Source organism: Onychostruthus taczanowskii, unplaced genomic scaffold (assembly GCF_017590055.1).
Source record: "Onychostruthus taczanowskii isolate IOZ18803 unplaced genomic scaffold, ASM1759005v1 scaffold30, whole genome shotgun sequence".
Lineage (NCBI taxonomy): Eukaryota > Metazoa > Chordata > Aves > Passeriformes > Passeridae > Onychostruthus > Onychostruthus taczanowskii.
This window is the reverse complement of record NW_024500350.1, coordinates 2,998,936-3,020,905: the sequence shown is the minus strand read 5'-3', so window position 1 is coordinate 3,020,905 and position 21,970 is coordinate 2,998,936. Positions and strand designations below refer to the sequence as shown.

General features: G+C 39.5%; 1 protein-coding gene across 8 annotated transcripts; it reads right to left on the bottom strand.

Moving 5' to 3' along the window:
• Positions 1–534: 534 nt before the first annotated feature.
• On the bottom strand, positions 535–20,306 carry LUC7L3 (LUC7 like 3 pre-mRNA splicing factor). Of its 8 annotated transcripts, XM_041409007.1 has the most exons (13): positions 20,091–20,306; positions 13,611–13,677; positions 12,661–12,700; positions 12,253–12,397; positions 11,215–11,289; positions 11,022–11,126; positions 8,970–9,131; positions 8,264–8,547; positions 7,571–7,731; positions 2,598–2,738; positions 2,387–2,492; positions 1,903–1,968; positions 535–1,060 (listed from the first exon to the last, which is right to left on the bottom strand). In XM_041409007.1, exons 1-12 carry the CDS (start codon positions 20,187–20,189, stop codon positions 1,944–1,946), a joined length of 1,410 nt encoding a protein of 469 aa, XP_041264941.1. In that variant the 5' UTR covers positions 20,190–20,306; the 3' UTR covers positions 535–1,060; positions 1,903–1,943. The 8 variants fall into 8 exon arrangements, 7 of the variants coding, with proteins under 7 accessions (XP_041264941.1, XP_041264940.1, XP_041264942.1 ...); XR_005953004.1 differs by having other exon boundaries at positions 1,903–2,492; XM_041409006.1 differs by having other exon boundaries at positions 535–1,968.
• Positions 20,307–21,970: the final 1,664 nt, after the last annotated feature.

Sequence of the window (21,970 nt, the reverse complement as noted above, 5' to 3'; positions counted from 1 at the left end):
CTGTCCATGTCTGACTTTGGTTACATATACAGTCAAGGCCTGAACACTAATGGAAAAGATAATGCTCTTTTTAAAGAATGTAAATGCATTGCCTTACAGCCACAGCTGCAGTTCTTCTCCAACAAAAAGCACTCCTGCTTGCACTACAGCTTCACAGAGAAGCAAGAGGCACATCTCCCTGCCTGTGTGTCTGTTCTGACCAACTGCACAGAGCTGTTAATCAATACCCCAAACCAATACTGCAATGCAAATATGAAGCAGTCTGAACACCAGTCTCACCCCTGGCATTGTTCTAAACATGCTGTCAAAGCTGAACTGTTTTATGAAGAATTAATACTGCCATTTTTATGGCAAGATTTTTGTAATTTCTTAACCTACTGCAGCAAAAGGCATTTTTGGGGGAGACGCTGAACCCAACAGCCTAAGCTGGGTTCTAACCGCTGCCAAAGTAAGCCTGAAATTCAATCCTGATGGCACAAAAAAACCCCAAACACACAAACAGCACAGAATAACTAAGCATCCAAATTAATGAACTAAGCTTGAAGACATGAGAAATTTATTAGGAAAGAAGCTTATTTAATATTAAATGTTCAATGACAGAGACAATCAAATTTGTAACAGAAATTCAAAGATACTTTATTTCCATTTCTCATATATCAAGAAGCTAGGAATTGCTTAGTTGTAAAAATGGGATTCATTTTAGTTCAATTCACACAAATACTAAACATTTATTCTTGTGTTTTAAAGTCCAAGAATGAAAACTTGCAATTAAACACTGAGCAAGCCATGTGTTCAGGTTATGTTGGTTTCTTATCTTAAAAAGTCTTAAAGAAAAAGAAGGATACAGGACTTATATTCTCAGTAGCATATGTGCTATTATCAACACATCTTTTTGAACTCTGGGAGGAAACACCAGTCCTGAATTAAATTTTATAAAAAAAAAAATCTAACTCAACTTTATATTTTTCTATGCCACTACAGCTTTCTTTCACCTCATTTAAAGCAGATCTTCAGTTTAAGCTCTCTTCCGCTGTCTTCGCAGACTCTTCACGTAGTAGTCCTATAATGCAAAATTTTGGGAGAACAGACGATTAGACAGCATTAGGAGCATTTTGTTTACCATTCCTATACACTCACCCAGTTGTTAGCTGTCATCTTAACTCTACAAAAACATCACCATTGGACATGACTGGCATTAGAAGCAATGATGTAGCATTAATGGTTTAATATCAACATTAAATGTTTAAGAGTTCCTAGCATACATAATGCAACTACAGTAACAAATTATATTGCAAGAAGCTCATTTATCAGCTGTCACCTCCACTGTTAGTTCCTTATTTCAGGAATACAACTAAAAACCTTCTGTAAGAAAGCTATGTCAAGAGTGGGGAAAAAATTGAAAGTTGTCCTTTCAATACATAATTGCCTATTGCTTAGCTGCTTAATTTCCCACAAATAGTTTCCAGCATACATTCCTGCCATCAACACTGCCATCATTTGGTGGCATCTGTCTCTGCATTACATCTGCCTTACAAGCCTGTTACCAGCCATTCCACTCTTCTGTGCTATGGCTGACTGCAAAGTCTCCTACACAGTAGGAAATATTAAGCACATACCTCTTAAAGACTTGAATTGCATTGAAAGTAACAAGGCGAATATTATGTAGTGTTTATTGCATTTTAAACTCTTTAAAGATATCTAATTCTGGGCAGCACTGCATCCCTACACACAGTTGAAAGAAAATTCCATTCTGTTAACATCAGATTTACAGTATTCACACAATACACAAAAAGTCCTTTTCACTAGCTTCAAAATCAAAAACACAACAGTAAGCTTAAAGATTACAGGCAACAGCATTCAAACATGGATGTGGGTAGAGAAAGGAGTACCTGGCATGAGTACCTGCTTAGTTTGACTGAATCCTTGATTTTTAATTTGGCTTTTCATGGGCCGCTCACAACACCAACGCTGTGTGAGGTATGGTAGTCAGCTGCAATAATTCATAAACCCTACACTTCCATCAATCCAATGCTACTGGCTCTCGAGTTACAGAACAAACTGCATTAGAATGCAAGGCAATAAAGCAAAAAAACTAGAAACATCCTTGACAAAGAAATACTAGCAGTTTATATGAAAACAAAGTAGTCCAACATGTGCCTCAAATATTAAGTATTTAAGCAAAAGTTTCTGCTGATGTACCAACACAATATGGACTTAAATACAAAACCAGTTCAACTTTTTTTAAAAAAAAAACGATAACAAAATCCCTAAAAATAAAAAAGGATAATTAATTTTTTTATGGTGACTATATTACAAATATGTCCCAAAGAGGCACACTAATGGGGGCACGAGTCTGCTACAAAATAGCTGAGACAAAACAATGTACCTCAAAACGTTTTGCAGGACTACACTGTCATTTCCTTCAGAAGGTGCTTTAGTTTGTCTTCTTACTTGACTTAGTTCCATCTTCATCTGTGCATACTTACGCTGCACTGTTAAACAGTAACAAAAAGCCCTAATCAAAGTTTGAAATAATGCACTTACCTCTGTCTGATCTGAGGTCATATCAGATCAGTTTTAATTGGACTGAGTGTCACCTTCAGATTTAATGTCTTCATTGGTCCCATTGACCTCATTCTTAGTCTCACTCTCCTTCGAGTCTGTATTTGTGTCTTCACTCTGTTTTTCTCGACTACTGGACTTCATACTACTTTTTTTATCATCAGATCCCCTCTTTTCTGCCATGAAAGAAGACATTGACCATGGATTTCAAAGTAAAAACAAACATTGCACATGTGAGATATATACTGCATACAACATGGGACAATTACTTTCCATAGCAATAACAGTAATACTCAATAAGTTACAGAAATAGGCTTCAGACTACCATGCTGGAATGGAGAGGGGACAAAGTAAAGGTAGAAGGGGACAGTACAGGGTGGGGGAGGAGGAGAAAGGTCAGACCTCCTAACAGAGGCAGCCACTCAGCTCTGTCAAAATGAACAAATTGGGGGTAAAGAGGTTAGGCAGATGTGTAATTATGGTGCATGGCTTCCTTACTTATTATGGGACTCTTCTGGTCCTCAAGTTTTGATTACTGATTGTGTATGGTTTGCTTTGGTTTATAATTCTTGTTAATTATGGTTCTTCAAAGAGAACCAGAAAAGAGTGGAGGACAGTGCCTGACTGCATAATCAAAGAAATTGATACTTGCCAATTAAAAACTAACAATCTCAAACCACCAAATACTTTGGGAAACAATATTAAGCACTGACAGCTTTGAAGGTGGAGATCAGCGACAACCAAAATTAAATTTGAAGCTGCACATTTGTCAGCGTTGTTAATTCTCAATTTTATAAAAACAGCAGTCATTTATACACAAGTCATTAAAGGGGCTTGGGGAGACAGCTTGGAAGATATATAAAAAGCAATTTTTTTTCAAAGGCAAAGTAACAGCAAGATGTGGGTGAAGGAGCCCACAATTTGATCATGAATTGGGAAGCTTAATGAAGCATTTGCTACACTAAAATCTCAATCTTCAAAGAAGGAAGGAAGCCAGAAGTAAAAATATTTCCATGGGAAGAAAAAAATTCAGTATTAGAGCTGCGTGCCTCATCTGTAAATTCAGTATTTGCAAATTTAATGAAAATACCAATTCCTGCCGTGTTATTTCACACCATAATACTCAACTCTTGCTCAGTAAAGACACCCTGAAGAGAAAAAAAAAATAATCCGAAAAACCAACCTCTCAGATGTCATCATACAGAACAACATTCATGCTCTTTTTTCTGATTATTCCCTGCTATCTGGGCAATCAAAATAAATAATATAAATAGATAGATATATCCCTGACACAGGAGCACACAGATCGAACACTCTGAAAAAGCTATTTTAAAAAACATTATCACCTAGACCGGCATAACACACTTTTATATTCCAGGACACAAAGCAAAATATTAAGCTTTAAAAGAGCAGCAACATCCCAACTTCTTTGTTTTATAATAGACTACCAAAGGATAGGGTAAAGCCCTCACAGAGAAATGAGGGCAACTGCCTAATGACCACCAGTAGTGAAGATTCACCTGCAGCAGCACATCCAGTGCAGGGTGCTTGGAGACAGCACACGGCAACATCACCCAGCTCACTGAAGGACTAAGTCACTTTGGGTCTGTCTGCCCTCAATTTGGCAACTCCGCAGGTAGATTGCACTCTAACTAACCTTGTTAAAAAGTCTTCTTTTTGTGTCTTAAAGGTATCTCCGGTGCACACGTGGATCCACTGAGGAATAGTAGTCTTGTTTCCCCGCAGAGGACTAGTAGTCAGTCCAATAATCTTATCTTCTGTCCTATGTAGATATGGTAGATCTTAATAGCCCTATGGATGTGCAGTGTGCAGGGTTTTGTTCTGTCTTGTTTGTGTCTTGAATGTGGTCAGGAAGGATAATTTTGTTTAAGGTTAAAAAAAAAACTAATAAACTGTGGTATGAAAGATCAAACTCTTCTAAAAATTTTAGTATTAAAATAGGTATACTATACCAAACCTCCAGTTTGCCAAGCAGAACTGAAAAAGTGTATTCAACAAACAGCCCAATAATTTTTCAACCCCTAAAGAATCTGCAAGAAGTTAAGTTCCTCCACTGTATTTTTAATCAGTAAGAGAAAAGGCACATAAAATTAGTCTGCTGTTGGAACTGGGTGTATTATTTCAGCTGTGATCTATTAGGTATAATCACATAATATTGACTTTGCTTCCTGGTTAAACACATGCACATTTTTCTGACTGACTTTGCGTGGGCAACTGAGATGCATTTTGTAAGAATTCTTATCATGACAAAGTGAATCGCTTTACTGTTCAGAAAATCAAACATAATATCCAGTATTACTGCTGTGTTCTAGCAGTATTTGCTGATATTTAATCACTAACATTAAAACATCATCATAATTATTTTTATATAGGTATCAGAATCCAGATTAGGGAAGACAGAAAGCCAAGCCAAAGTGGTCTAGAGGCCCATTCCAGTATTAACCCTTCATAAAATGAAGGTACTTGGAAAATAATTTTTGTTTTATTAAACCCCCCTATTTATCCCATTTGCTCCAAAGTTTGTTAACTTGAACAGTAGGTGCATTCTACTGGTTTATATTAAGCTAATGCTCAGCTGTTGTTTATGGCTGGTGGCTCCTTTCTTTAGCAGAGGCATCTTTGCACCGAAATCTCTGTCACAAAGCAAGTGCCCCCATTTCTACACATACTTTTTTTCTTATAACCTTGGTTGCCATCTTCTACAGTATCTTAGTGAACAGGAAACCAGGACTTCTGCATTTTCCAAATGCGGGACTAATTTATGTGTAATTGTACACAAGTCTTGGTAAACTGCTCCTTGGGGCTTTTTGGTGTTAATGTTCATGTTTATAAAGCAATCTGAGATACCCAGATGAAAGGCACTACCATGAGCAGTTACAGCCTTTGCTGCCTACTTTTACAACTGCAGATCAGTGGTGGCTATAAAGACAAGTAGATTCTGAAGACAAGATTCCCAATGTAGTAAGTTAAGATTTAACTTTGAAGTTACTATTGTGTAAAAGCCACACAGTTCAAATATATGAATCTCTAAAAGCTTTATTCCTATAAACCTATCTACAGTGCCACATTGCAAGCATGACAATGCAATGGTGCTTACACCTTCAGTACAGAAATTCAGTGTTGCCTTAGTAACTACTACTGGGTTTGGTTTTGTCCTTCCTTCCTTCCCTCCTCTTTTATATTTTTTTCTGTTAAAAGATTTTCCCAACAAAAGGAAAAAAACCACAAACTTCTTCAGCATTACAGCCCTGCTCTAAGGCTTATTTGTGCTTTTACAAACGGTAGGATGGCACAGTCAAAAAAAGCAATTGATTTTCCCAGGTGGGATTTTCATCATAGCACCACCTCACTGTTGCCATTTCTGGTGGAAGAAAAGTAGCAAGCAGCAAATAAAACAGCCAGCAGGGAAATCAGTCAAGTGAAAACTAAAAATACTTGAGATGTTCAAGAGAGTTCACTAGCTCCTCTCTTTATGGGAAGATTAATGAAAGAACTGAAAAGCTCAAAACCAGACCAAATTTGAATAAATAAGAAAACAGTTATTTATATGCATATGTAACACACAGTCAGTAGAACAGGACATTCTTCACCGAAATACCAGCAATCTGTTCATAAAGCAGGCAAAAAATCAGGTAGGAATAGTAACAAATGGACAAATATAGGCTACAACACTGAACCTGAGTTTAAAGCCTGCACATCATTTCCACTGCCAACAAGCAAGCAACAAAACCCACTCTCTTACACAGCAAAGGAAAATGAGAGAAGAATCAATACTAAAGGTGCCCCACAGTATAAACCAGAATAATTGAAACAGTCCAAGGAAGTCAGGGAAGAGAAATACATGAAGCATTACCAACATTTTGGCAACCAATCCACTGGATAAATACAGAGAAGGGTCAAGCAGACAGGTCTATGCAACCCAGACACATGCACCGAGCACCTTTAATTCCAGAGAACCTCAAGAGTACCTTAGAAACACAATTGTTTCATCCATTACTGATGATCAGCCCATGAAGTGGGGTGGCTGTTTCGGACTGGCCATTAGTCAGCTCCCCACCAGAGCCAGAAGTATTACGTTCCTACAGAAGTTCCAAAAGACTTTTAAAGGGGGAAATTTAGCAGTAACAGTGAATTAGTATCTTCTCAGAGAATGTGAATCTAGTGTTCTCACTGTAGCTCTTTGTAATCCTACTTAAAAGTTTCTGAGCTTCAGCCTCTAGTGAAACAGTGAGCCACCATGAATGCTGCGGGTTCATGGCACGTACAGCTACAAAACTGATCCAAAGACTTTCTGTTGAAACTCACCTGAATACTGACAAAGCAAAACTGCAAAACTCACTTTGTTTAAATAACAAAACAAAACAAAAAAAAAAAAAAAAAAGGAAAAAGGTGGGGGGAAAGAGCAGGAGACTGGGGTGAAGGCATAAATTGTCATTTAGAGCATCACAGAGATTCTGCAGTATATTTATCTTGAACTGCATTTATAGATTGGGAAAAAAAATTAAAAGCACTGTTAAAAGGATAATAAAGGAAACATGATAGTGTTGAGAAGTAGCAGGTGGTACAGGTGAGAAGCAAGGTACCAACCTCCCCTAAAACATGTACCTGCAAAGGGTAACTGCAAATATACACTAAGAGTAGGAATAGAAGACATTCACTCTTAGAAAATGATGATTACAGGCTTACATTTTTCTAAAGGTAAATAGGTCTTAAAATATATAAAAATCCTTGCACACTTATCTGCTGATAAAGTGCAATAGGTAAGAGAAGGACACTGGGGTGTAGGTATGCACACACATCTAGTGACAGTAAATGGAAAGAACAAAATGCTTCCAATTGCTTAGAGCAACACACACACCTTTCAGAACGAGGTCTGATTTGGTACTAAGAACTTTCAGGCACTCACTGAAAAGCTAACAGCTTTTGAGACTCTAAGAAAAGATTAGTTTCAGACCTTGCTAAGAACTCAGTCTTTATACAAACATACCTTTTTCTTTTGACTTCCTGTCTTGTTCTTTCTCTCTGCTTTTGCTTCTGTGCTTGTAGGATTTTCGATCCCGGCTTTTTGACCGTCTCCTGTCCCTACTACGAGACCTGTGTTTCCTTTCTGATCTATCATGACTTCTGCTTCTCCTCCGATCACGACTCCTTAACATTCAGAGAAAATTTCAAAAATGTAAATCTCAGCTGCTGTTTTCTAGCTCAGAATATAAAACAGGAAAACAGTAGCACTTTTAGATACAGTGATTACCTGCAGAAACCAAATCTTAACATACTGTATAGAACTATTTCCCAGTACATAAGGAATACGCCCTCTTCATTTACTGAAACACTTAACTACATAGTTTCAAAGTATCCACCACCATGAAATAAAGACCAGCTGAAGGAAGAAACAGGAAACTTTTCTTTTTGGGAGCATACTTTGTTTGCTGAAAGCTTCTTCATAAAGACGCTTCCACCACAGTGGTTTCATCTTCCAAAAATGGAGAGAAGACAGTGACACTCAGCAAAAACTTGCTTATCCTTAGAACCAGCAAGGTGTGTCTTCACTTAAGAAGAAAGACCTAAGTGAAGCTAACAAATCAGTGATGTGACTCAGGCTGACAGGTAAGTCCCTACAAGATTTTTTGGAAATTTCTCTGAAAATACTTAAGAGACACACAGACACGCACAGAGGTACCTGCTTCGCCTTCTTTCTCTGCTTCTTGACCTTTTGTGGTCTCGTGAGCGGCTGCACCTCCTGTCAGATGTCCTGCTGGAATGCCTGCTCCGTGAGCGGCTCCTTTTACGCCTCTCTCTGTCACGAGCCCTCTCTTTCTCCTTTTCTTCCTCTTCGCGTCGTCTCTTCCTTTCCCGCTCTTCTCTTTCCCGCTCCCTCTCTTTCTCCCTCTCTTCCCGTTCCAGCTTCTCTTTTTTCAACCTTTCATCACGGTCAGGCTCTTCTGTTCTTTTTCGTAACTTTTCCTTAAAAAAGAAGTTCACGGGAAGAAATGAAGATTACTCAAGACACTTAAGCTTACAGATTGAGAGGATGCAAAAGCCTTAACTTCTAAAGTAGCTCAGTTTTATTTTCCAAACAAAGGACAGTGCTTCCTAAAATCCCTGAAATGAAAATCCTTTGTCTTGCAGAACCTTTTTTTGCTTGTCACTCTCAAAAGAACAGAGGCCACGCTACATTTCCTTAAAAACACCATAAAAATCCCCACCTGAATCAACATCTCTGTTTGTATCTAATGTCACAACAAATTACATCAGTGAAAGCACAGTGCAGGATTCCATTTCTTGGGAGTGTTTCACCCTCTTGAGAAAATCCACTGGACAGCCTTTTATGTACGTTAGGAAACCTCCAAGCATTTTTAATTTCAATAACTGGAGGAAATACTTACTTTTAAATCTTCTACAGTAGCTTTTATTTTGGCATAACCCATGTGCTGCTTTCCCATTAAGTGGTCATCTACCCTGGACTGTGCATCTCCTACAATTAAAAAGGCTCCACAAACTTCACAAACTTCCATTTGTTTTTCCTGGGCTGCAAAGCTCTCAATTGTCTGAAAAAGAAGAATATTTGAGACAAAAGAGAAGTTTTAGTCAGTTAAGAGGTTTATAACTCTATGTTACTGTTGTCAAACCCCAGGCTCTACTGAAAGCTGAAATTACATCTGCCTGCTTTATCTTTGGTGCACTGCACCCTATCACAGTAAGCAGGGAGAGAAGAGGCCACCCTATGCCCATTCCCACATGGAGGGAGCCCATGAAAAACCACAGAACTACTACTCACTGCATTAACACGTACACAGTCATATCTGCAGCTTCCTTGCAATATCAGAAAAATTAAAGTTCTAAGCTTTTCTTTTAAAGTTTTTTCTTTCAGTTTTAAGATGACTTTGGCATCAACTGAAATGTCAGGAGCTGCAGAACTACCACGGAATATACCTCAAGGAATCAAAAGGCTAGAACACCCCATCAAGAAAACAAAAAGAAATACTGGTTTCTATTTAAAAGTATGGTGGTCAAATTAAACCACTGTTTCAACAGACATATGAGAAATACAATGAAATTTCAACATAAACCCAGGTTCATGAATCATACAGTATGGACATAAACATGCCATGTGCAACACTGAAGAGCTCTTAATAAAAAAACATGCAATCATGCCTATCAACATTTTTACAAGCTTTTACTTCATTAAGTACACCCCAAAAAGTAAAAACTAACAATAGTCCCACATATGTATCTTAAAAATTAACCACATTTCTGAAAATTTAAAGTATTTGTCACATCTTTAATATGCCTCATTCTCCCACAAATCAAACAATTGTTAAGAGAACACATAAAACATTAAAACACATTCTTAACCAACAAAAGAATAAAAAATCACATCACAAATAAAGTCAAACAAAGGTTTATGTTTTTAATTTCTTAAACAACCGTTACAAAACCCAACCCATGAATTTTAAGCACGTTTCAAATAACACACAAGCAAAACTAAAACAAAATCCCCCTATTTTAATAAAAAACCCTAAAAACAAATTAAAAGTCCTTTCCAATGAATCACTTAAAGCAAGAAGTATGCTTCTATCTCTACAACTACAAAAATTAAGTGAGTCTCAATGAACAACATCAAACCATATCCACAACCACACCCAAGAACATGTTAACAAGACAAAGTTCAGATTAACCTCCTGAAAACTATTATACCTTTTAAATAATGTCTGCTATGACAACATTTCTACTAGAATTATCAGTTTTTTAATAAAAACAGTATCTCTTAATTATAAACAAAACAAACAACAAAATTTTAAGACTTTCAATCCTTCCAGCTGTTGTTTCAATAAATTGTAACTAAGAGCTCTTAAATGCTGCACACAGCAACAAAAGCTCTTAAAATATGGTACAGACATAAATGAATTTAAGAATTCTAATTGAATTCTTAAAACAAGAATCTCAATTTGAGCATTGCATTAAACACCAAAATACAATCTTTAAACTTAAGCTCCTTTTTATTAACAGGAACTTGATACCTAACACACTCCCTCTGGCTTCTGTAGCTCTCAGTCAGACAGATGCCTGCCACAGCCCAGTCACAGCTCCAGTCACATCCCTGACTCAAATGCTTTCTGTCACAGCTACATTGGTAGTTCAGTAGAACTCTATTGCAGAGGTCACAGGGCAAAGTTTAACTGAGACCTAAACTAGTGGAAGGTGCAAGCTCTCCTCCAGGACTGCTGGGTGAGTAATTTCATAATTTGTGTGCAGGAAGCCCACTCCCAAGATAGAATGCCTAATCAATACACTGAATTAACAGACCCAAATGTCCTGTTACTGTGTAATGAATTCTGCACAACCATGCATGCCTTCAGTGGAAGGACAAGGTTATTTAGAATTTACTGTGCACCAAACTTTGATATGTCCCACAGAACTATGAACACATTACTTACTGAAGTCGTAGACCTCAGCAGTTCTCTCTCTTCCTTTAACTGTTCAACAAGTTTCATCATTCCTTGTGCTTCCTCCACCTTTCCTTCTGAACCTAGTTCTTCAATCTAAAAGGCAATAAAAACATTTCAAGTTTATTTTTTGATCAATAACAAAAGCAAGAGATCTCTCTTATGGGGGTTAAAAACCCCTCACCTGCTGAAGCAGTACATCAATTTTGTCAGTTAACACCTGAATCTTCTCCTCGTTTTTACCGGTAGGTCCTGCGCCCTGTAAAAAAATACAAGAGTGAGGTGGGGCATTTTTTCTTTCCTTGTTTTTTTTTTTCCTTCTTTTGTTAAAACAGCTTGAACACACAAATGTATGTCTTCTCATATTCCAGAGACACTTTGGGAATAACCTCCCCCTGGCCTCTTTTCCCACGAGAAGCTACTAATAATAGTCTAGTCTAATATAAAACACTCCTTGACACAACTTACTCCACCCTTGTTAAGTCCAGTCACACTAATTCCTCCCAAATCAACAAAAATGTTCAAGACCCTTGCCCATAAAAAGTAAAAAAACCATATTCAAAGTCCTAACTTTAAACTCTGACACTCTCATGCAGACATTACATATCTTTGCAGACATTCAAGTACAACTTAAGAGGTTCTGTAGGCTTTAAATTTCAAACTCTGAGCGTAAAATGCAAAAAGAATCTCACTTCAAAGATGTATTTGTTAGCAGTGTCCTCTCTGCAGGCTGCCACAACAGACTTATTGCTGCCCTCCCACCTCTGCTCTACAAGTGGTATCTCTCAACTTGCTACTGTCCACAGCTCCTTCTGAAGCAACTGGACTTTGTACAGTGAGGTGGGGCAGCAGAAAGAGCAAGGCTGTCCTGGCAGTTACAAAACTCAGAGAGCACAGGCCACAGACACCACTCCAAATCCATCACGGGAAAAGATACAGCTTGCTAGTGCAGGGAGGGAGGAATGTGCAACTAGTGGAGAGAATGTAAACTGAGGTTGTCAGGGTAAAGACAACACCTGACAGGTAGAGAACAGACACGGCTCTTGGCGACTCTGGAGTCACTTGGCTCGTCCATTAATGCCAGATGCAATCTGCTGGCTAACAGACAAAAAATTTTATTCATCAGAAATTTTCTGGATAGTAATAAGTTTCACCTGAATAGATAAGATGGTGAAGATGGTATTTAGAGGAAAAGCTGCCTCAATGACTCCTGAAGACTCACCCCAGAAGACTGTTGGTTCTGTGAGAGAGCCAAACGAGCGTGGCCCCTCCGGATCCTGCGCTCCACCTCTGCAAGCAAGCTCTGCAAATAGCGCAGGAAGTCTCTCTCATAGCCCACCTTCATAAACCGAGAGCTCTTCTCATACCTGAGAAAGATTTCAAAAATGAGAGTTCACATCAATCTGTAACAGATGAAAACAAAGTAACAAGACACATAGTATTATAAATTCTTGCTCACAGTAAGAGAATATTACATATTTAAATAAGTAAATTTTTATTCAAATGAAAATTTAAATAAACTTTTGCAAATAAAAAGAGCAAGTAATTTGTAATGTTTGGGCTGCTAGTAACAAATTGCAAAGATACCAGAAACTCTCTTTACTTTTAACATATCAAACAACAAACTTACTGTTTGCGTAGATTTTCATCATGAATTTTTTCACAAGGACCTAAAAAAACAACACAAAAAGCTTAAGTTTGCATTCCTAAATGTTGCATTCATATTCTACCAACATTTGTTTGTGCATCATGACAGAACAGAGCTATAAACATTTCACAAAGACTTTTATGCTTCTGTCTTTCTGCTTCCTTTGCTTGGAGCTTGAAAGACACACTGAAGAAAAAGAATGCCAACATCATCAGGTAATTATAAAAAGGAGACTCTACATAGAAGTCATGATAAAAAATAGAATTTCCAGATCAAGTTTTACATCAGTAAATACAAACACTCTCTAATTTCCAGGGTTCTCTGCAACACACTGGCTACTTAAAACAGATCTTCAGAATAAATCAGGAGGTATGTGTCCTGAGTTCATGAAGGTAACTGTGTAAAAATTCCTCACCTTCCCCAGATTCCCAAACTCTTCAACAGACTTTGAAACTAACACTAGGCAAAGTCTGGTTTTGTTAACATCTCCAAACCATGTGCTACATGTAGCCATCAACTGCCAGTAATTTAGAGCTGGTCTTCAGAAATAACTACAACAGTAAGTGAATGTTTTAGTTTAGGTAAAGCAGCTCAATAATATATACTCACACAAAACCAGGTTAAAACCCTGCCCAGGCAGAGTAACCCAAACTAGAAACTGCTACTTGAGCAGGAGAAAAGCACCCCACACCCAATAACTTGGTTCACACAGTAAGAAAAAAACTTTAAGAAGCTTTTTCACTTAGACAAAGTAGCATCTGGAATAAATATTACTTTTAGCATACTGTATCACTGGCAACCCTTGAAATGAAAAAAAAAAAAAATTCCAAATGTTTTGTCAGAGCAATTAACAATAAAAACATAGTTTGCAAACAAAAGCTCAACTGTAGTTACTTTTCCGTGAATAAAAATGTCCTGACTTATAAACTTACCTAAATCAGAACGGGTATTTGTAAATAATTCAGCTGGGCAAAAGCCACAAAGGTAGTATTTGCAAACCTGACAAAGAAGAAAGAAACAGGCGTCATTTTTTGCGTCTTGAATTGAATATTTTATGTAATTGCTTTTTTTACTGAAACGCAAAGTGTTAGTGTCAAAGTTTCCTTTGAATATAGTAAAATTTCTAGAACTTTTACACACCCTTTATATTTCTTGGCAGCAGTAAGTGCTACAAGATGCATTTTGATGACAAAAATCTTACTTTTCCTCGCAATAGTAATAGTTCTTAATTCTACCACTAAATATTTAAGATTAAAGTGTCATCAATTTATAAATATAAATATTTAATATTTCCAAAGGACAGGAATGAGATCAGAACGGACTATTCAGTAAGTTTCAGTGAAATTCTTAACTGTGCAAGGCCACAAGAGGTGAGGACAACTGCCATGGCAGCATGAAACAGGCTTCCTCTGCTTGCCTGGGACTACTCTGTTCAGCCTCCACCTCCTCAGAGCTAGTGGCCTGGAGAACCAGAGCCTCCTGTACTCAAACATTAGGTACTGTCCCAAGAACTGTGATGGCAATTAAAAGACAGAATTATCCAGAAGCTTTCCCACTCCAATGCTTTTACAATTCCCTACTTTAAGAATGACAGTCAACAAGACATTATACAGCTCTTCAGGCAGAAAAAGCATTAATTTTAATCTGGTTTCCTGCCAACTAGAAAGGCTTTGGTTTGTTTCTGCACAGTCTGGTTTTACATTATTGAGTCAGGTTCTTTTTCTGATAACAAGAAAAGACCACCAGCAAGTTCAAAACCCCACAAACATGTTACTCTAGACAATAAACACTTAAGGTATGATGGATAAAACCAGCTTTTGTTAAAACGATTATTCACCCTCACCCATGACATGAGTTTAGCTAGTCAAGTTGGTCAGTTCCTCAAGTTTGTGACACAGAAATATCTCCTGTCTATCAATCAGAACAGCTATAAGGGTAGAATCAGAAATACTTTCATCCCTAACTTCATAAATAATCTTAAATAATTAACTTTTCACTAGACCCTCCCCACAGATGTGACTGCCATTAATTAAGGTGTAAATCCAAAACTAGCCTGGACGTTCTTCCAGCACCTCCTTTATGTTACACCGTTTTCTAATTTTTGGCAATCTAATAATTCTGAATGCATTACAGCCTAGTTCTGATCCTCTCACATATCCTGTGGACAAAGACTTGCAGTATCTTATCACCCAAGATACAGACTGAGGAATTTGAAGAAACAGGGGTAAGGACAGAGACTCCAAACACCACCACCTCACTAAAAAGCCTGTGATACCCGTTGATCAAATTAGATCAGCCTGATTTATTTTTCCAAGCTAACTGCCAGACTGCAAATCAGCCTACGGAAGTTAAAACTCCACTGACTGCTTTACAGATTACTCAGAAAAACAATCAGGCTTTCTATTAACAAACCACGAGAAAAAAACATAAACAAATCTCTTATTATGTAATTTGGATACTTCTCCCGTGATCCAGGTTTGGACACTGGTACCAATCTGAAGCAATTTAACAAGAATAGTTAAGAAAACATGTGAAATGACCTTTTTTTTTTTTAACTTCTTCTCAGAAAGAGGGAGAAAGCTACTGGACAAAATATGATTTCAGAAACTACTTCCCCTGAAAGCTGCAATATTCCTTGTTTTACTACAGAGTTACTGCAAAGGAGCAGTTTCTGGGATGGATTTCTGTACTAGTCTACAGATATGTAATTTCTCTACACATTCTCTTCTTTGTCTTTCATTTTCTCATACTCACATCCAGGTAAAAGGATTAGTGGAAAGACACTTCCCACAAAATCTGAGAGAAGGATTAAACAACTTCCAAAGACAGAGACAGCACAGTAATGACAGTCTGACCACTTCATACCGTTAAAAAGGTTGCAGAATATCTTCTATCAAAAAATTAGGCAAACTGGCCTGTAACAGTTTAGAAACTAGTTGTAACAAAAGAAGCAAAGGAAAAGTTACTAGAAGTATGATGAACAAAACAAAAAACCCATCCTCAATAAAACCAGAAAGAATCACAATTATTATGAAACAGCACTACTAGAAAAATCCTCTTTTTAATAACTGGTTACAGCTAAAAGTTGCAGTAACCAATACTAAAATATGAGGTTTAAACACATCATACACTGTAATAATTATTTATATATTAAAACCCCAAAACAAACACAAACCATATCAAACAAACAAAAAAACTCAAACCCAAAGTAAGGACAAAACAAACACACACAGCAGAAAGCTGCCATAATTTTCTTCTACCAGCTTTAGATGCTGCCACTCTACCACTGGGATGGCACTCAGTGAATTATCTGACATTCTCTCCTAGGAAGCAGCCTGCAGAGAAATACTCGCTTCAGAGTGGTTCAGAGCACCGTGGCTGAAGCAGTTTTCTTCCCTTCTCATACCTATGTCATTATGCTCTCCAACTGAGTTTGCTTCAACAGGAAAATACAACTTGCTGGAATTCTGCAGAACCTTGCAGCCTCACTCTGTGCAACATCTGCCTTCCCAGGCTGAACATCAACTGCACTTTCAATCAATCCTAAGTAATCAACGGTGAGTGGGAACAGTAAGGGCCAAGGAAGGGTTTAAGCATCACGGAACCATTAAAGGACTGAAACAGAGGTGACTGATAAGCTTCAACAGACAAGTGGCAGTGTCAAACTGCTACTGCGGGATAAGCCACAGCTTGGTCTCAAAGCCCCTGAGTGCTCACATTTTGGTAAGACACTACAACACTACAAACAACAGGGATGCTTGGAACTTTCCACTTCCTCATCACAAATTCACTAATCCCTGAAATCTCTTGGAGGTGGGAAAGTAGTATCCTACACATAAAAATCCACTAAGTTAAAAGCAAGAATTGCAAGCTCAATTGGAGTTTGGGAAGCAGTTCAAAGCTCTCCCATATAAAGAGTTATTAACAGCTCTATATTGTTAATGCTTCTACATTAACATGCTTCTCTTCTGAAAGAAATTTATTTACTGATGGAGAAGTATCTCTCTAACAGTAATAAACAATTACAAAAGCAAATTCCTTTGGAGAGACGATTCCTAGTAAAAAGGCTAAGAATAAAATCCAGCAGACTGTGGCTTAACATCAAAAACTAGTAAATTCCTTCTCATAGTTGAATTCTTTGAATCCATTAAAGCTCACATGCAGCAGACATTTTAAGAGCAATGCCTGCCCACCTAAACTTAAACAAACATCAGCCCTCTCCATAACCCACTCTTAAAGATAAATGTTATTTGTTGTAGTAAATGTATTAGTAATCAAAGGTTAAGTCCTCTCCCTCTGTCCCCTGGAGGATTAAGTCCTTAAATTCTACCTAGATACAAAGCAATTTAGGTCGGCAGCATTATAAAAGTAAAAGCACAACACATGGTAAATAGCTAAAATCATCCCATCATACTATCAATACAAACCAACATTTTGAGAAACTGCAGTATCAGAAGTTATTGCTCACAGCTCTTCATCCCTCTCCACTTTCTGAAAACCCTGAGTTTGCCTTCAAGAAGCATCAAAATTTCAAACCTTACAGGAGCACAGGCAGCACATGCTGTGCATCTTGTACTACAGAACAGCCTCAGAATTCTTATGCAATCACTATTTCTGTAAGAACTTGCTTTGTGCAAGCAGGTGGCATATTACAGCAGGAAGGTGTGAATCAATAAAGAAATATACTTTGGCCACAGATAGGATAGTAAGCAGGAAGACTAAAATGCATACTAATAATTTCTTCCTGCACACAAAACAAAGCCTTCTTGCCAAAACCAGGACTGATCACCTAAGGACATGCCATCACACTGAAATATACTGCAAGTGGAATTCCAATTTTTAAAGATTAAAGGCTTTAAACATGTCAAAGTCTTATACTAAGAACTTAAGATCTACAAAAGCTTTTATAATATATGATCTACACGTTTCGTTGGCACTGCAACTAAATCACACACTGAGGTATCACACCCTCTGCTTTCACACTTTCCACTTCCATCTTGTATTTCACTGCACCTTCCAGTTTCTGATAGCCACATGGATGCAATGTCCAAAGAATAAGCAAAATACAGATCAGCTTCTTTTGATAATCTTCCATGTTCAAAACTGATGAAACGTGACACAAAATCCTACACACGCTGGCACTGAGCAGGCTGCATGTTGATCAATGTCTAATCTCAAAAGAAATTACATTAGCAGATGTATTTCACCTGAAAAGCAGGCAGAGGAATTAATGTTACCATTTGAACCTTATCTGCATTTCCTGTCTTTTAAAACATGTCAGCACTGCAAATTTGATCTTTAGGTGACAAAGGAAGTCAAACTGAGACACGTGTTTAACAGCAGTAATTGTAGGGGTTTATGAACTCATCAGTTGACTATAGAAATCTAAGAAAACATTCCTTGCAGAAAGATTGTACTTAATCATAAACAAAAGCAGAAGCAGAGCAAACAGCAGCAGATCCTGCAGGACTGAAGGCTCAACCCTAAGCCTGTAACTTTCCTGCTGCTCTCAGACACAGACAGCGCTCGCTTTCTGAACTGTTTCTAAAACAACAAAAGTGACCAGCTTAGGGACTGAGTCCTTTGGTTACAGTCAAACTCTTCAGCCGAAAGCTGTAAGTGAAAGGAAAAATTGAAAATACTCTGTGATTTGCTTAACTGAAGATGAAGAAGGCAATCTGAACTTACTCAAAATGAATGATGGGGAAAACAAAAACCAACCAAGAAAAGAAGTCTTTCTCACCTTAATGAATAAACCAAACCAATCCCCTCATCTGTTCTACCTGGGCCAACACGGCTCAAGCCATTCACCTTGTATTCCATGTATTTCATCTAACTCCTCCTTATTTTAAATTCACAATCAAAGGAAAATATCTAATTGAACACCCAACTGAATTTTCTTAATAAAGTAAGTCTAGAAAAACATAAACAAGGTCATGAAAACTTCCTGAACTCACAATTTCTTCCTGACATACACTGCTTACCTACACAGCAGCATTTTTCAAGGGAAAGAATGGTTCCTCACACTTGAAAAATCTAAGGTAAAACAGGTATTGGTCCTTAGGTCATACAAATTCAACCACTCCAAACAAATTCGAACAAGTATTATCCTCCTTTATAAGCACCTAAATCCCATATAAAAACATGAAATCATGTCTCTGATTAAGATACAATTTAGAACAGCCAAATCCAAGCATTTCTCCCTCCTCCCAAATAAACAACACCCCAAGCAAATGCTAAGGGGGAAGGAGCTAAATGCTTTGTGCAGCTTTAATTACAGAAATTCCTCACTTATGTGATAAATTATTGTAACCGCGACACTTTTTTTTAACATACATCATAACGGAAAAAAAGGTATCACGAACGGGAGAAAATAAAATTTAAAAATTCATCAGTGTTCATCTCTCCCAAAGCAGCAGCTATAGGAACTCTGTAGGTACCACCGAGTTTTCCTGAAATAACTTACAATTCAACTAGGATAGCCAAAACTAACTCATCATTCATTAAAGCTTAACCAATTGGAGAAACCACAATAAATAATAATAGTAATAATAACAATAGTAACAACATTGTGTTGTTTGGGCTACTTATTGCAGAAAATGAATGAGCACCACATTAACTAAAGTACGTTAAGTACTCCTAAACAACAGGTTTGTTTAGGACAGCGTCCGTCCCCCCCTCCCAGGCAGATTCCTCTGAGTGAGGAAAAATGGAAAGAATCGAGCTTTTCTTAACCAAACCCTCACTTTCTAAAGTCTTACGTTTTTTCCTCGTAGTACAAGCTCCAGACATTAAAGTCGGTACGCGCGCGCCCTTCTTCTTCCTCCCGCAACACCATCCTCAGGAAGAGGCCCAGATAAATGTATCTCCCAAACTAGAACATCTGTCTCACCCCCACTCCGTGCAAGTCAGCAGCTTCCGCTGAGAAGTGTGGAATTCCTTTAACCGCCCCGCCGCCTTATTTTTGTTTCCCTACGGGGAGACCTCTGCCGCCAGCAGCTCTCTGGAAACCCCCGTTCCCGTTAACGGCGGCGCGGCGGGCACAGCCTTCCCCCGCAGACACGCAAACACCGCGGCTGCCCCTCCTGTAGCCCAACAACAGCCCAGCTGTGTGGATCTTCCTCCTCCTCCTCCTCCTCCTCGGTGAGACTCGGCGCTGGTCCCGCGCACGGCCAGGCCCGGCCCGCCCCAGGCCGCCATGCAGGGCCCAGCACGAAGGACAAAACCCGCACCCCGACAACCCAGGCGGAATCCCCGCTCTGGCCGGCACCTCACCCCTTCCCTCTTCCCCCCTTCCCGCAGTTATCCCCGGCCAAGAGAAGCCGCCCATGTCGCTCCGACAAACCCCCGCCTCCGCGCAGTGTGCGAGAGCAGCGAAGGAGGGAGGAGAGAGGCGGCCCCGCTGCACTCACGCTCTCGTGGTCCCACCGCACGTTGCTGCGCTTTTCATCCGGGGCCAGGTTCCTGTCCCGGCCCATGAGCTCATCGAGGAGCTGGGCGGCCGATATCATCGTGAGCTGCGGGCCGAATCCCCCTCGCCAGACACCAGCTCGGCAACCTCACCCCGACAACCCGCGCCGCGCCTGGCGGAGACAAAATGGCGGCGGTGGCTGGCCCTGCCCACAATGCACCGCGCGGGCCGAGCCCGCCGTGCTCCGCTCCCTCACGGCGCCTCCGTGCCCAGCCCGAGCCGCCGTGAGGCGCGCAGGCAGGAGCGGCGAGGCCGCACAAATAGCGGAACGCGGAACCACCGCAGTCGCGTGTGGCTCCGCGTGAGGGGCAGCGGCTGCCACACAGACGGTGTCCTGCCCAGTGAGGTGTCAGGACAAATAATGTCCAGCTCCCTGTGGTATCCCTGCAGACGGTGATCTGTCACGGCAGGCGGTGTCCAGGCCAGCGCGGTGTCCGAACGCAGGGACACAATGCTGGTGACCTTGCTGGTCGTGGCTGGAGGCTGAGGACACGGGCCTGGGCACAGCTGAAGCAGTGTCAGTCCCCTCTCCATCCTGGCAGGAGAAAAAAACGCTCAAACTGCTCCTGATGTGCTGCTTCTGAGTCCTCGTCCTGAGTGCCTCCACCTGTGCATGTTCACATAGGAATTCAGGGAATTGTAGGATCGTTATGGTTGGAAAAGGCCTCTAAGGTCATCCAGTCCAACCATCACCACACTCACCAATAAACCATGTCCTCATGTGCCATAGCCACACGTTTTTCGAGCACTTCAAGGGATGATGACCACGACTTCTCTGGAAAGCCTGTCCCATGCTTGACAGGTTGAGGGAGAATAGATGTCTTGCATACGTAACAAAAATCTTAGTCTTTGACCTTGGAACCAGCCCATTTTGTTTTCTTTTCTAGACGTGACTTTGTACTCGGTATCTACTGAATTTCACATAGCAATTGTCAACTATTTCCCAATTACTCATCAATGTTTTGAATGTCCTAAGTACCTACAATTAATTAAAAATTATATAATATTTTTTGAAAAGCTTGAAGCCAATGCTCATGCTGATCCTGTAAAACCCGCTTAGATGTACAGCAACTTTGTTCAGCATCGCTGAGGGCTTCACACAAGCACCAGCTGTTACCTGAGGAGTTTCCTTTCGGAAATGTCTCCCTAATGCAGCACTGTGAGGCACCACGAACTTCTTTCAAGCTTTGCAATTTTGTAATTATTTAGGAACCCATCTGAACGGTTGAAACAGTGTGATTGAAATCAACATAGCACAAGTTATGGTATGAATTTTCAGTCAATATGCTGCAGTCTGGGTTTGGGGATGGGAGGGAAGGTGGGGTGCTAGTGCTGGGAAATGGGGCAGAATTGGGCTCTTTCAGTTTCTTTGTAATGCTCCGATTGCACTGAAGAAGCAAACAGGTACACTGGAGCCCAGCTACTGCAGAATTCCTTGGCATGCTGCCATAACTGCACAGAGCAAACTGTGTTCAAAAGTCTGAGTGAAGTTTGAAATTATTATTTTGCCTTTTTATAGTGGTAAAGTTTTTACTGACTGCTCTGTAACTTGGTTTAGGACAAACCCATGATGACAAAAAACAGCTTTTCAAACCAAACATGCAAATGGCAGAAATTACCTATAATCTTTCCAGTTGCTTTGCAGACAGATAGTGATCTTTATTTTACTTATGTTTTTTAGGGATTCTTTGACTCTGCTGAGAATGCACAAAGACAACAAGAGTTTGCTATGCAGGACGAGGGGATGCCCCATCTCTGGAAGTGCTCAAGGCCAGGCTGGATGGGGCTTGGAGCAACCTGGTCTAGTGGAAAGTGTCCCTG

What these genes read in the sequence shown, in the direction of transcription:
- LUC7L3 (XM_041409005.1), bottom strand. Translation starts at nt 20,189, where the DNA reads ATGATATCGGCCGCCCAGCTCCTCGATGAGCTCATGGGCCGGGACAGG. An exon ending in AAATACCCGTTCTGATTTAG is followed by an intron (nt 12,701 to 13,610) that starts GTAAGTTTATAA and finishes TTGTTTTTTTAG; the next exon opens with GTCCTTGTGAAAAAATTCAT. An exon ending in TGCTGAGGTCTACGACTTCA is followed by an intron (nt 9,132 to 11,021) that starts GTAAGTAATGTG and finishes CTTCTTTTTCAG; the next exon opens with ACAATTGAGAGCTTTGCAGC.